This window comes from Monodon monoceros, unplaced genomic scaffold (genome assembly GCF_005190385.1).
Source record: "Monodon monoceros isolate NGI ecotype Baffin Bay Population unplaced genomic scaffold, NGI_Narwhal_1 Super_Scaffold_3, whole genome shotgun sequence".
Lineage (NCBI taxonomy): Eukaryota > Metazoa > Chordata > Mammalia > Artiodactyla > Monodontidae > Monodon > Monodon monoceros.
In genome coordinates, this window is record NW_021703780.1 from 97,667,679 (window position 1) to 97,682,408 (window position 14,730).

The 14,730-nt window shown below is 46.5% G+C and overlaps 1 protein-coding gene across 9 annotated transcripts in view; it reads left to right on the forward strand.

Moving 5' to 3' along the window:
* The window catches only part of LOC114907025 (peroxisome proliferator-activated receptor gamma), a 215,479-nt gene that overhangs the window by 171,019 nt on the left and 29,730 nt on the right, over positions 1-14,730 (forward strand). For all 9 annotated transcript variants that reach the window (XR_003796610.1, XR_003796608.1, XR_003796609.1 and 6 more), the window contains exons 8-10: positions 4,612-4,826; positions 6,551-6,632; positions 10,758-10,794. Coding sequence is in view for 3 of the 9 variants with exons in the window: in XM_029242124.1 (XP_029097957.1) it covers positions 4,612-4,826; positions 6,551-6,632; positions 10,758-10,794 (334 nt within the window). In the remaining 6 variants the exon portion in view is untranslated. The remainder of the gene's footprint in view (positions 1-4,611; positions 4,827-6,550; positions 6,633-10,757; positions 10,795-14,730) is intronic.

Sequence of the window (14,730 nt, forward strand, 5' to 3'; positions counted from 1 at the left end):
TCATAGTTCCCCAACCAGGGTTGAACCCGGCCCCTCAGCAGTGAACGCATGGAGTCCTAACCACAGGACTGCCAGGGAATTCCCTCTTAATCTTTTCAGTTGTCATTCCCGGCTTGAGAAGCTGCAGAGGCATCAAGCCTTCACATCCCAAACCCCCTGACCAATGGCCCAGTCCTTCCTATACATTTGTGTGTGCTTCAGACAGGGGTCCTCTTTGAAGCCAGTCTTCTCACCGTGCCCTGTCTCCCTGCCTTACTGGCCTCTCATCTTCCCAGCTGTGGCGCTGTGGCCAAGTGACCTACCCTCTCTAAGCCTCCATTTACTCATCTGTGAAATGCGGGTAGTGGTACCCACGTGTGTAGTGTTGGCACAGTCGGTGCGTGGCATGTTGTACCTCCAATTGATGGTTAGCTGTTGTAATTGTACTCACATCCCACATCTCCCGTCATGCTGGTCTCCTATCTTGGCACTGAAGAAACATTTCTGAAATGCCTATTGCAGATATGGAGAATAACAAACTCAATCCTTCCTCCCCTGCTTTACCTTCCCAGTTCCGCACAAGGCAACTCTTCTACGAAACTATGACACGAGAGATCTTCTGGTTTGTCCTATTGAATTTTTTCAGCTTTATTGAGAGATGATTCATATACCATAAAATTAACCCTTGTGAAATGTACAATTAAGTGATTTTAATACATTCAGAGTTATGCAGCCAACACCATCAATGCAATCTAATTGTAAAGCTTTTTCATCCCTCAAAATAAACCCCATACCTATGGGCAGTCATTCCCCATAGCTCCCTTCCCCCAGCACCTGGCAGCCACTAATCTACTTGGTGTTGCCCTTTGGATTTGCCTGTTCCTGACGTTTCATGTTAATGGTCTTATACAATGTGTGGTCTTTTGTGACTGGCTTCTTTCACTCCACATAATGCTCTCAAGGTTCACACATGTTGTAGTCTGTATCAGTACTTCATTCGTCTGTTAATTGCTGATAATATTCCATTATATGGATATAACCCATTTTGTTGATCCATTCATCTGTTGATGGACATCTCGGTTGTTTCTACTCTTTGACTATTATGAACAATACTGCTGTAAACATTTATTTATTTATTTATTTATGTATGTATGTATGTATGTATGTATGTATGGCTGCATTGGGTCTCCGTTGCTGCGCGTGGGCTTTCTCTAGCTGTGGCGAGCGGGGGCTACTCTTCGTTGCGGTGCACAGGCTTCTCATTGCGGTGGCTTCTCTTGTTGTGGAGCACGGGCTCTAGGTTCACGGACTTCAGTCGTTGTGGCGTGTGGACTCAGTAGTTGTGGCTCCCGGGCTCTAGAGCGCAGGCTCAGTAGTTGTGGCTCCTGGGCTCTAGAGCACAGGCTCAGTAGTTGTGGCACACGGACTTCGTTGCTCCGCGGCATGTGAGATCCTTCTGGACCAGGGCTCAAACCCGTGTCCCCTGCCTTGGCAGGTAGATTCTTAACCACTGCACCACCAGGGAAGTCCTGTGTACAAATTTTTGTACGAACATGTTTTCAGTTTTCTTTTATCTACCCAGGAGTGGAATTGCTGGGTCATATGGTTACTTAGTGTTTAACATTTGAGTGGCTTCCGGACTGTTTTCTAGTTCTGTTCAATTTGAAGAGGAAGAAACTGGGTTCAGGGAGCTTTACCTGGGGTGTTGAAAGTCACATGATCGTAATGGCAGCTTTGCATATATGGGAGGCCTACTAAGAGCCAGATTCTTGATGTGCTTCCTGTCTCATGTGCAGAGGTGGCACTAAACCTGGGATTTTGAGGTTTTGTGAAAAACTGGGAATCTTTTGTGGCAGGAGCCTTCTGTCATGCAAACTTGGATAGGAGTACAGAGTTCTTGCCATCAAGTGTCATAGCTCATTTTTGCCTTTTTTTTTTTTTTTTTTTGAGAGTGTAATAGCAATCTGAAAGGGAAAATCCTAAACAAACCAGGCAAATTGAAACAGAACTATTTCACTTGTCTGAGAGAATTTAATTGGAAGTTTTTGAAGTTAGCCATTAAAATTTTCCCTTTCTTAAAAATCTCAAATGTAATATATACAAATCAAATACTAACCAGAGGTTAAGTTATAAAAGTGCAATGATCATAAAAGTTCGAATTATTCCTGGAAATCCCTAGAAGGTGCCTCACTAGAGACCCACATCCTGCCTCAAAAAAGCCAATACGACATCATTTTAATTTTTAGAAAAAATTGCCGTTCCTTCAATTGAACGCTAAATGCAGTACAATTGACCCTTGAACAACGCGGGGAGTCAGGGCTCTGACCTTCTCTGCAGTCAAAAATCTGAGTGTAATTTATAGCCGGCCCTCTGTATCCCTGGTTCCTTCATATCCGAGGTTCTGCATCTGCGCCAACTGTGGATGGTGTAGTACTGTGACATCTACTCTTGAAAAAAAATCTGGGTGTAAGTGTACCCATGCAGTTAAATCCCATGTTGTTCAGGGGTCAACTGTAGTTGCTTGGGTTGAGTGATAAATTGGCAAGTGAAAATCTACTTAGAATGCCCTTGGGAGGAAATCTTAATTGCCCATTAACATGTGGTGTACGTAGTACTGTTATGAACGCTATATCGCGGTGTGTGTGTGTGTGTGTGTGTGTGTGTGTGTGTGTACACACACAGATGTATGTAAAATGCATACAGTTGTGCTCATTATTTAATTCCATTGAAGGGCTCTTAGTTAGAAATTAAATTATTCTAGCATTTTGCTGCTTGGAATACTTTGGCAATTCTATGGCGGTTCCAACTTGCTGATTCTTTTATTGTTACTTTTGTAATTGATTTATCAATGTCTCTAACTTCCGTGGTCTTTGTTTTTCTTTGTCCTCATTTAATTCCTCAACATCTTTGGGAGGGTGGATAAAGGAATCATTACACATTGGACAAGGCTTTTGATTTCTTTTTTTTTTTTTTTTTGATTTCTTTTTAATGGGCGTAAACCCTTAAAGCCACTCAGCTTCCTGCCTCAGCTTTGGCCGCCTTCGTTGGCTGTTTCAGGCTTGATTACATCCTTTGCCCAACAGGGTGCTGGTATTGAGTGCAGGAGGCACCTAAATAATCAGTCGTACGTGTCCCCCTGTGAGAGTTTGGAGCCATGGAGGCTAAACACGTGTGATACAGCTCCACTGTATCTTCAAGCACCAGATGTGCTGTCCGTGTAAGTCGGGTCCAGAGCCGGGACTGAGGGTGCAGCCGATTCAGGTCCCCTGTCTCATTCCAGGGCACCTGCCCAATGAGTGGAGCACCTGACCCAGTCCCCTGCACTGTCTGTGTTTCCCCCTTGCATGTGGTTGAGTTTTCCTGAGTTAAATGCATCTGCTGTGGCTCTCTGTCTTTATCGTACAATGCACTCAACTTGACTTCCTTCCCGCAGCCATTATTGAATTGCAGCCTGTGTGTGTTTTGTCCTTGTTTTGTCTCCTCGGGTTGAGGGTAAGGCCTGGAAGGGAGAGGTACTGGCTTCGCCTTCCTTTCCTCCCTCACAGTGCTGGGCGCATGGTAATTCCATAATTCTCTGTAACCCTTCAGCCCCTAACCTGGGGAAACAGTGAGCCTTCAAACAAGAGGAGGCCTGCCTGTGCTCACAGCAGAACCCAGAGGGAATAGCGTGGCCTTTGGCGTTCAACAGACCCGGGGTCATCCAGGGCCACCACCCTCTAGGCCTCTGACAACATCTGTCCAACCTGGCTCTGTTTCCTCATCTGTCACATGGTGTTCTTAGTGCTAATAGTAATAGTGCCATAATAGTAATCATAGTGGACGTGCAGAGCACTCAGTGCTGTGTGCCGGGGCTGTTCTAAGCTCCTATGGGTCTAAACTATAAGATGGAGTCTGTATTTATCCTTATTTTGCAGATGGGGAAACCAAAGCACAGAGAGATCAAGTAACTTTTGCCCCACATCACACAGCTGGGCGGTGGTGAAGCCGATTCCCATCCCTGCCCTCTGGCTTGACACTTGCTGCTCTTAGCCACTCACGCTTGGTGCTGAGGAATAGACCCTTAAATGATGACTGCTGCTGCTGTTGTCACTATTATTAATTTACCCGAAAAACTGGGAGATGATTGACCACATGTTTGGAACGTATTTTAAGGTCCTTTTTTGGAAAAGGAGGTGCTCACTAGATTTACTTCTTTGAGGACAGGGTCCTTTTGGTTTTCTCTTTATATCCTTAGCACCTCTGATGACTGGGAGCCTCTGGTGGGTGCTCGGTAAATGTCTGTTGGCCGCTTGAGAGGCTGGGAGGAATCCTCATGGGCAGAAATCCTTTTGTGCTCGCTGTGAGGAGACCTACAAGTGGCACTGTGACCATGGACGTGTCACTAGGCCTCAGTCTCGTCAGCTGGAATGAGAAATGGTACCACGGCATTGTCGTGGGAAGTAATCGAGATGCCCTAGGTGGGTAGGCTTTGTGCTGCGCAAACAAAATCTTCTCGTTACTCTCTCTTTTTGTTCACTGCTTTGTAAATATTTTTCCCACAGACCACAAGGTTTTCTGAGCCTGGATATAAATGTACTCACATGTTTGGTCGGTACAGTTATTGACTGACTTGTTTCTTTCTCCCTATTACAGTCTTTAAAGAACAGTTACCTTGGAAAATGGCAGAGGCAGTTTTCCGTCCCCCAAAGAGGAAAAGAAGAGTGTATGAGAGCTATGAGTCTCCACTGCCGATCCCTTTCGGTCAGGACTGTGGTCCTAAGAAGGACTTTAGAATATTCCGGGCCGAGATGATAAACAACAATGTGATAGTGAGGAACGCAGAAGATATGGAACAGCTCTATGGGAAGGTATGTGCGGGCAGCCTCAGCCCTGCTGCTTCCTGACAGCCCGGAGCCAGCCACTCTCTCCGCATCCACCCCCAGAAACAGACCATGAATGACCCATACGTTTTCCTTGCCGTTTAGTCCAATGTAGGAACAGAATCAGGTGCCCCGAAGCCATAAGCCCAGAGGACAGCTCCCAGCCACAAACCCACATTTCGTCAGTGAAGCTGGGTCAGTGCGTTGACCTTTCTTGTTTTTTGATTATAAAAGGAACACATGTTCATTGTAAAAAAAAAAAAAAAAAAAATTCAAGCAATTTACAGCAATGTAATGGGTAAAAAGTAAAGATTTCCCTCCTCTCACTGCCACTCCATCCCCAGAGGTAACTGCAGGATGGCACATTGTTCTGGCTCAGGACAAACCAGATGGGGCTTCAGCAGGTCCTTTGCTCGCTCTCCTGGTTGAGGACCTCTTCTTACATGAGGACGAGTTCCAGTTTTGGCTTTTTCCATCAGCCATAGGTTTGGAATGAGATTGGAAGCTTGCTTATTTTTTCCCCCATAGCCAATTCAACACTGGAGGCAATTTTTTTTTTTTTTTTTTTTTTTTTTTTTGCTGTATGCGGGCCTCTCACTGTTTTGGCCTCTCCCGTTGCGGAGCACAGGCTCCGGACGTGCAGACTCAGCGGCCATGGCTCACGGGCCGAGCCGCTCCGCGGCATGTGGGATCTTCCCGGACCGGGGCACGAACCCGTGTCCCCTGCATCGGCAGGCGGACTCTCAACCACTGCGCCACCAGGGAAGCCCCAATACTGGAGGCATTTTTAAAGCAGCTTTATTGCGCTATAATTTACAGCCATAAAATTCACCCATTGTAAGTGCCTGATGCAATGACTGTGATGAATTCATAGAGCTGTGCCCCCACCATGACAGTCCACTTGTAGAGCATTCCCCGTGGCCACAGAAGGCCCCCTGATGCTCACTGTACTTAATCCCTGTCCCCACGCCCAGCCCAGGCACTGCTGATCCACTTCCTGTTTCTGTAATGTGCCTTCTCTAGACATTTTATATAAAATACATGTTGTAGTCACCTTCCCAAAGTGGGATACAGTGGGTGGCACTGACCCCAGTGAGACAGGGGTCTAGGCCAAGGGCAATCTCCTCCCCATTCGCGATATGTAACATTAAGCGGAGGCTTTGTGAAGCGCCATACACATGATTTATTGTGATTGTCAATCTGGGTGGAGGGTATAGGGTGTTCATTTTATTATTCTTTCAGTTTTCTATGGGTTTAAATATTTTCTAATTTTAAGAACTGGGGAATGGAGAATCAGTGTTTTTGGAGTCAGCAGGAGGGAGAAGAACAGTACCTCAGTTCTGCGAACAGGAGAATCCAAGAAGCTTTTTGTCCCTGGTGGACTTGGCTCCCGCTTTTAGGCCACTGTTCCTAATCCACGTGTGCAGAGGAGATCCTGCCTCTGCCTGTCCTTCACCTTCAGCTTACCAGACCTGGACTGAGGCCACTACTCACGAGACAAGCGAGGTGCCCTGGAAACTTCCCAGCTCCCTTCAAACGGTCAGAGAGAGAAGACGCTAAGATATTCAGTAGTAATCATGAATTATCTATAATCAGAGGGAAGATGTCAAGCTGTGAAAAATGCAATGACTGTCTTGTTAACTCAAGTAGTTATTCTCCCTCAGCTAAAAAATTGATAACTAAACCTGAACTATTTTTTCTCTTCCCGGAAGGGTTATTTTGGAAAAGGTATCCTGTCCAGAAGCCGTCCAAACTTCACAATTTCAGATCCTAAGCTGGTTGCTAAATGGAAAGGTAAACTTGTGCAACATTCAGTTCTTTTGGCCAATTATCTTTTTCTTCATTTTTAGCTCTAACACCAGATTATACAGTAAAATTCTAGAGGAGAAGTAACATGCCACTGGCAGTTTTACTGGTAAAAATAGCAACTAGAGTAATTCTAATCAAGGTGAAAGGGTTCTTATGATTGGTGAAAATGTGTTTCGTCTAATTTCTGGAATTATCAAAAGTGTTATTTAGGCTTTTCTGTTGTTAAGCATTGCTCAGCAGAGTCCTGTGTGTGTGGAAGGTACTAGTAATTAAGTGCCTCCTCACCTGTGTGCAAGGTGGGTTTTATATTTTATTTCTAGAATTGGAATTTACAACAATAACCATGACATTGATGTATTTGTGAAAACATACTAATGTATATGGTTCCCATTTGCTGTTCCTCTTTAATTTATAAAGCTTTCATCTGGGTGTATTTTTCTAAGGGAGTCTCATGGTAATTACATAACCAATACCAGCAGGTTAAAACAGAATTAGAAAGGATTTTTTAAAAACATTTTATTGCAAGACAAAATACAAATTAAAACTGCACTGAGATACCATTTCAGCAATCAGAGTGACAGAAATCAGAAAGTTTGCCAATGTGCCCCATTGGTGAGCCCCTGAGAAGCACTCTCACGCATTGCTGGTGGGCGTGCAGGTGGTATGGCCATTACGAAGGGGACTTGACTGTCTCGAAAAACCATATATACATTTGCTCCCCCCCGTCCTCCTCTCCCCCTAACCCCTGGTAACCTTAATAGGCTTTCTGTGTCTTTGATTTTGCCCATTCTAAATATCTCATATAAGTGGAAACCTTTTGTGTCCTTCACCTAGGATAATTTTTTCAAGGTCTATCCATGCTGTCTATCCATATGTTTTCATTTCTCTCCTGTGTATACCTAGGAGTAGACTTGCTGGATCATATGATAATTCTATTTTAATTTTTTGAGGAACCACGAACTGTTTTCCATAACACCTGCATCATTTTACATTCCCACCAGCAATGCGTAAGGTTTTCCAATTTTTCCACATCCTCACCAACTTGTTCTTTTCTGTTTTGGTTTTTGATGATAGCCATTTTAATGAGTGTGAAGTGGTAAAAGTTTTTCATTTTAATGAAGTCTAGTTTATCGTTTTAATTTTTTTTTTCTTTTCATGTGCTTTTGGTGTCATACTAGGGAACAATTACCAAATCCAAGCTTGTGTAGATTTTCCCTGTGTTTTCTTCTAAGAGGTTAATAGTTTCAGCTCTTAAGTTTAGGTCTTTGATCTATTTTGATTTAATTTTTCTATGATGTAAGGTATGGGTCCAGCTTCATTGTTTTGCCTGTGGATATCCAGTTGCCCAGTATATGCATTTACTTTTTGGTTTTTTGTTTTGTTTTTTGTTTTTTTGCGGTATGCGGGCCTCTCACTGTTGTGGTCCCTCCTGTTGCGGAGCACAGGCTCCGGACGCGCAGGCTCAGCGGCCATGGCTCACGGGCTCAGCCGCTCCACGGCATGTGGGGTCTTCCCGGACCGGGGCGTGAACCCGTGTCCCCTGCATCAGCAGGCGGACTCTAAACCACTGCACCACCAGGGAAGCCCCTATGCATTTACTTTTAACCCAGCAATTCCACTTCTGGGAATTTATCTTAAAGATACACTGGCAAAAATATGAAAAGAAAGAGCCCAAGGCTATTCATTGCAACACTGTTTCTAATGTTAAAAGACTGGAAACAACCAAAATGTCCATGGAGGGTGGGGATCCCAGCTGAATGAACTATAGAACATTCATATAATGACATGCTGTGGAGCTGAGGTAGGAATGGGACATCACTAGGATATATTTCTAAGCAAAGAAAGCAAGGTAAAGGAAAGTATGCTATGGCTTATCTAGAGGCAGGGGAATATAAATATATTTTTGGAATGTAAGGAAGGATAAATCATAGTTTTTTTAATGCCTATGGGCGAGGGATGGAACAGGATGGAGAGAGAGGTGAGACTATAGGTTTGACCTTGGAACCTTGTAAATGTATTACATGACAATAAGGTGGTGTAGCCACAGAGGAAGCTCTTTTGAGTGACTTTAAAACATGGTAATTTGACTGTTCAGTCCTAATGGGATAGACTTTGTATCTCCTGCCACAGTGTTGTTTAACAGACCACCCCCAAATTCAGTGGCTCTCAGCAGCAACCAGATTGCTCATTTGAGTTGCTGGGTTTGCTGGGTGGGTCCACTGATCTTGGCTGGATGTGCTCATCCATCTGGTTAGTTATGGATCCACTGGCTGCACTATTAGAAGTCCAGTGATGGATGTAGCTGGACTCATTGGTGTCTGGTTGTCTGTTGGATGGCGGTCAGCTGGTCTAGGATGGCCTCAAGTGGGATGAGGCGGGGAGAGTACCGGGTATGTCATCCTCCACAGGCCAGCCCGGGCATGTTCTCATGGTGATCGTGGATGTACCGAACCATTTAGAGATGAAGTGATATGAGGGATCTGTTTCAAAATAATCTGGGGGCCAGGGGAATGGGCAGAAGAACAGGTAGAGCACCATTGGCCATGAGTTGATTTCAAGCTGAGTGATGGGAACATGGGAATTTATTACACTGTTCTCTCTACTTTTGTATGTTTTCAATTTTTTCATAGAGTTTTTAAAAGGGAGAAAAAAAAAATAGAGCAAGTAGCAAGCATAATGACCCTGCCTGTCCCCATCACCCAGCTTCAGCAGTTACTAATATTTGGCCCCCCAAAAATAGAAAGTTTTCAAATAGTGTAATGGTCTTAACAGTTGAGAATCTTTTCCTGATCTATGTAGTAACCAAGTTTTAAGTAGGGTAGAAATTTGAAGGAAATGAATTTAGGCCAAGGAAACAGAGATTAAGGTTGTGGGCTGCCCTCAGGAAGTAGGTCTCAAATGTCCATTTCAACATTTTGGCTTCAACCTCATCTTCTACCCCCTCTCCACCCACCCTCTTCTACTCGTTGGTACCACGGCCACCTTGGGCTGCCGGCCGATGTGTGAAACTGCCATGCGTTTGCCATCCCCAGCCTTTGTGCATCGTGTCCTCTGCCTTTTTCCCCTGGTCCGCCTGGCGAACTCTTACTCATTCTTCAGAGCCCCACTCGATTACTCCTTCTCCTTTGTGTTTTCTCCTAACCCTTCCAGGTAAAGTAAGCCAGTCCCTTTACAATATGTACTGTCCTTGCTCAAGAAGGGTTAGAATCAGCTTGGGTTAGAGTCAGTCATGTCTGTTCTGTCTCCCCAACTAGAGTGTGAGTATCTCAAGGAGAGGGGATTTGCTTTATTACTTCTGTATATCTCATGCTTGGCACATGGAAGGCTGTCAGTAAAACTTGCTAAATTGTAGCTTGTTGTTAAATTACCAGAGGAGGGAGGTCTCCTTAGGTCAAATTACTAAGGAGATAGGAGTCTGTGAACTCACCTCCCTAGGATTTTAAAGCCGAACATCATCAATTCCAGGCCTTTAGGGCACCAGAGAGGAAGCCGAGTATGGATAAAGGAAAGATGAGCTGCCCAAAGGCAGGGTGAGGGAGGACCAGGACAAAAACCCACTCTGTTAGTGACCTGGTCAACATTTTAAGGGCAAGACTCTTCCAGCCAGATGCCCAGAGCTGGAACTAGAGCCTGGAACTCCCAAACCCACATCCAGAGCTAACACCGCCATAAGATCTACTCCAGCATCCCTTTCCTTAGGCGCATGTGAGCAGCTGTCACAGAAGGTGCTTGATGGAACACGGAGAACGGAGGTAAAGTGTGTAACTTTAGGGCTTCGGTACTCTCGCCTAGAAGTTGAGGGCCCGAGCATTCGGAGGTGGCAGAGTTTCCCCTTCCATGCTGCCACTGCTTAGCTGGAGTGTTGAGAAGGATTTCGAGGCCACATCTGAGACTGGCAAGGGTCCTGACGGGTCAGCAGCGCCCGCCAGGGCGCGCGTGCAGGGAGTGATGGTGCATAAAGCATCTGTCTGGCTGCTTGGACAGGATTCATTCGACCTTCTAGATGTGAGATTTTGTGAATCTTGAAATTCTTTGTCGTTTCTGGGTTGTCAGTGTTTTCCCCCTTAAGGAAAATTTGTCTAAACTAATAGCACTTCTTTGTTGTTGCAGATGTGAAGACAGACATGCCTGTAATCACGTCAAAAAAGTAAGTCTTGGTGGACTTTGACCTTGGGCGAAATTATGGTTTAAATCAGATCTGTTTTCAGGTAGCCTTTTCTGATGTGGTTGTGCACACCTTTTTTGTGTGTGTGTGGTAGTAGTAGTAGGTGTGTCCTTGCAAACTATGTCCGAATTTAATGTGGATCAAATCATATTTGAATTGTACTAAGTAAGTTTATTTTAAAAAGTAATCCTAAGCCAAAACCTTTGCCAGTTCAATTCCTTCCAAAATATGAACACTAATCCTGTAACATATATTGTCTGTAATCACTAAGGTACTTAGGTTTGGAGCTGGCCTCCTGCGCTGTGTGGGCGTCAACAGCCCTGTCCTCTTTCATCGCTCCACACTTGCGGCGTTAGAGAAAGCCGCTTTCCCAGAGGCTCTCACACAGACCACCCACACAGCCACGATCCTTCCTTCCTCTGGGCTTTTGTTTCTGCTGTTCGCGTTTCCCAGAACACTTCTCCCTAACCTACCAGGCACGCGTGCTGCTGGGTATTCCTGCACGTCCAGCCTACGTGCCAGTTTCCTGGAGCGTCTCCGTGCCGCCCTTTCCTCCGCTGCCGCCGCAGAATCTGCCTTGGCGCCTGTCGCTGTGCCGTACGTCACACACTGGACTTAGACTGTCAGTTGTCAGAGGGCGGGGACCATGCCCGGTTCCCCTCTGCAGCCCCACACCCAGCGCTCCCTTGGTAGGATTTTGTTGGGTAAATGTTCCTCATTCTAAACGCTGGTCGTCCCTGCGGGACAGCTCAAGTTGCAACTCTTCCACGAAGCCTTCTGAAACCGCTCAAGCCTATAGTGGTTCTTCATCTTGCTTCTGGCATGTACTGGCAGAATCTGACAGCTCCTTTTCATGCTCTGAAACCCCACGGCCAGGGAGTGCCCGAGAGGCACTGGCACCTGGAAGATCTCAGGGGCTGCTCTGGCCATAGCCACAGGCTGGGGGACGGCATAGGGCCTGAGAGGACCTGGCCGAGCCCCCGTTCCACTGGGAGCTGCAGCCAACACTAGGATGCAGAAACAGCAGAAGCCCGTCCCTCAGAACCGCATCCCGATCGAGCTGGCAGGACAGATGACACGGCAGCACGCCCGTTTGAATATGTGAGGTTCTCGGGGGTGGGGGACTGCTGCCCCCCCCATCTGAAGGTTAACCCTCGGTAAGCTCTGTAGAATGTGCAACATTCCAGGAATTCTGTTGAGCCTTGCGTCAGTTTCCTAGGGCTGCTGTAACTAAGTACCAGAGACTTGGCGCTTTTTTGTTGTTGTTGTTGTTTTTTGCTGTGTCAGGTCTTAGTTGCGGCAGGCAGGATCTTTGGTTGCAGTGCGTGGGCTTCTCTCTAGTTGTGGCACGTGGGCTCTGTAGTTGCAGCACTGGCTCAGTAGTCCCACAGTACGTGGGATCTTAGTTCCCTGACCAGGGATCGAGCAGGCATCCCCTGCATTGCCAGATGGATTCTTAACCACTGGACTGCTAGGTAAGCCTCAAACTTGGCAATTTATGAGAACAGAAATTTATTCTCACGGTTCTGGAGGCCAAAGTTCCCAAATCAAGGTGTCAGCGGGGCTGTGCTCCCTCAGGAGGCTCTAGGGGAGGGTCCTTCCTGCCTCATCTTAGCCTCTCGTGGTGGCCAGCAGTCCTTGGCCCTCCTTGGCTTGTAGACACATCACTCCAGTCTTCCTCCATCGTCGCATGGTGGCCCGCCTTGTGTGTCCCTGTGTCTGTGTCCAAATTTCCCTTTTTTTGTAAGGACACCAGTTAGTCTGCCCTCATCTTGACTTTATTACATCTGAGAAGACCTGTTTCCAGATAAGGTCCCATTTGCAGGTGCCAAGAGGTAGGACTTCAGCACATCTGACAGTTCTGTCAGGAAAGTATGCCCTCCCCAGCGCCACCCCCCATCAATACTTGGTTCATCATTAGTTCGTAAAACTTGCGGTCACAAATGTAAATTTCGTTAAATATTAGAAAAATGGACTCTTTTTCATACCTTGAGGTTAATTTTCCAACTTAAGTACTTGTTACAATTGTTTATTTCCTCAGAACTTCGGATCCCTCTTTCCAGTGGATTCACTGTAATTGGCCTTTTCCCAACAGTAGTCGTCCTGGGGTGATGAGAACCTTCCGTGTGACCTTTTCTGGACGTGAGCATCCAGACCCTCAGGTGATGCACCTGCGGGCTGAAGATTGCAGGGTTGTGTCGTGGAAGGACCAGCCCTGAGGATGGTGCTGGCCCCCTCCTGACCTGTGGTCCTCTCTCCAGCCAGCACTTACTGCGGGTGCCCACGTGTAGGGCACTGGGTAGGTGCTGGAGATACAAGATGAGGAAAGATCTCTGTCCTCTTCTCGGGGATTTAGAGTCTAGTGGGAGGGGAAGAGGAGTAGACAAATGAGCTCTTCTGTGATAAATATTATGATGAGGTATCGCCAGCAGCAGCAGCGTTGTCATAGCCAATCGGTACTGATTCTCCAACAGTGCTGTTACCGGTCCACATGTTTTACCCATATCCTCTCAGCTCGTCTTCTGGAGAAACCTTTGAGTTAGGTGTAGTTGTTTCCATCACGTGCATAGGGAGCCTACAGAGAGCTGCCCAAGAGTTCGTGAGCTCGAACCAGGAAGCACGACTCCGGAGCCTGGACGGTAATCGCATAGTTGTATGTGCCGGCATTTCTGGGGTGTATTCCATGTAATAGGCACTGTGTTCATAACAGCTTTGTGGATTAGCTTTTCATGTCCTCATATCACCCCTAGGTGGTCAGTCCTATAATTATCTGTCTTGGAAAGCGGAGGAAAGAGCACCAGAGGAGGTTAATTAACTCGCTCAGGGTCAGTACTTGGACCTAAGCAGCCTGCCTCAAAACCGTTTTGCCGTGAACTTCCAGTAATAATTAGGCCTCAGTCAGTAAGAGGTGAAGAAGGATGTTGGCTGCAAATGGAAGAGGTGTGCTTGAGGGCAGAGGCACCTGAGAAGCTGAGCCGTATGCACACGGCCCCGCTCGGTGCTCTTGGGGCCCCAGCACGGCTCTGCACCACCAGGCGCTTCGCTGCTTCTCATCGCACCTGCCACCTCCTCCCGCTCTCCCCTCATGTTTTCCAGTTTTTACTTTTTACTCTTCTCTTCCTGCTGCTTCTCCAGCAGTGTTCAGGGTTAATCACAGCAGGACTTTCTAAGGCATTGCCAGCCATTGAGAGGACACCTTCTGCTCTGTGCCCCATTGCCGTGTGTCGATCACAGGCTGAGTCAGAGGCTTCCTTCCACAGGCTTTAGCAGCCGCTGTTGCATTCAGCTTCCATAAACAAACATCTGAGGTCATCAGAGGCAGGAAAGCGGTGTGATCCCGGCATTTGGCAGAAGAGCAGAAGGTGTCAGATGCTGAGTGGCTCAGCTCCGAGTCACAGAAGAGCCAGCTCCGGAACCCAGATCTGGTACAGTGCTCGACCCGCACGGCTGCCCCTGCTCCCAGAGAGCGATTCATTAAGGTGTACGTTTCCATCCATTAAAATGTCATTTGTATTTTTAAATGTAATAAGTATTGAGTCGAAATGATTTTATTTTTCAAGTCTCCCCGAAATACCCCACAGTCATAAAGTAACAGATATTTATTGAACACTTACTATGTGCTGAGCACTTCACATGTCTCATCTCCTTTCATCCTTACACCGCCCCCTGAGGCAGGTCCAGTTATCCCCGAGCTTTGGAGGGGAGGGCACGTAGCTGGTACGAGAACCTCATGCTCACAGTGAGGACTTGAGCTCACATCTGCCTTGACCACTCTGGTGCTAAGAAACTGAGCAGGGACCTGTGTGCATGTGCACTCTCTCTCTCTCTCTCAGTTCCACATCTCCTGCTCAAAGTGGGAGCTGTTGAACCTTTAATGCTGTGGTTCTTTCACATATTTTAAATCAGGGAATTTGATGA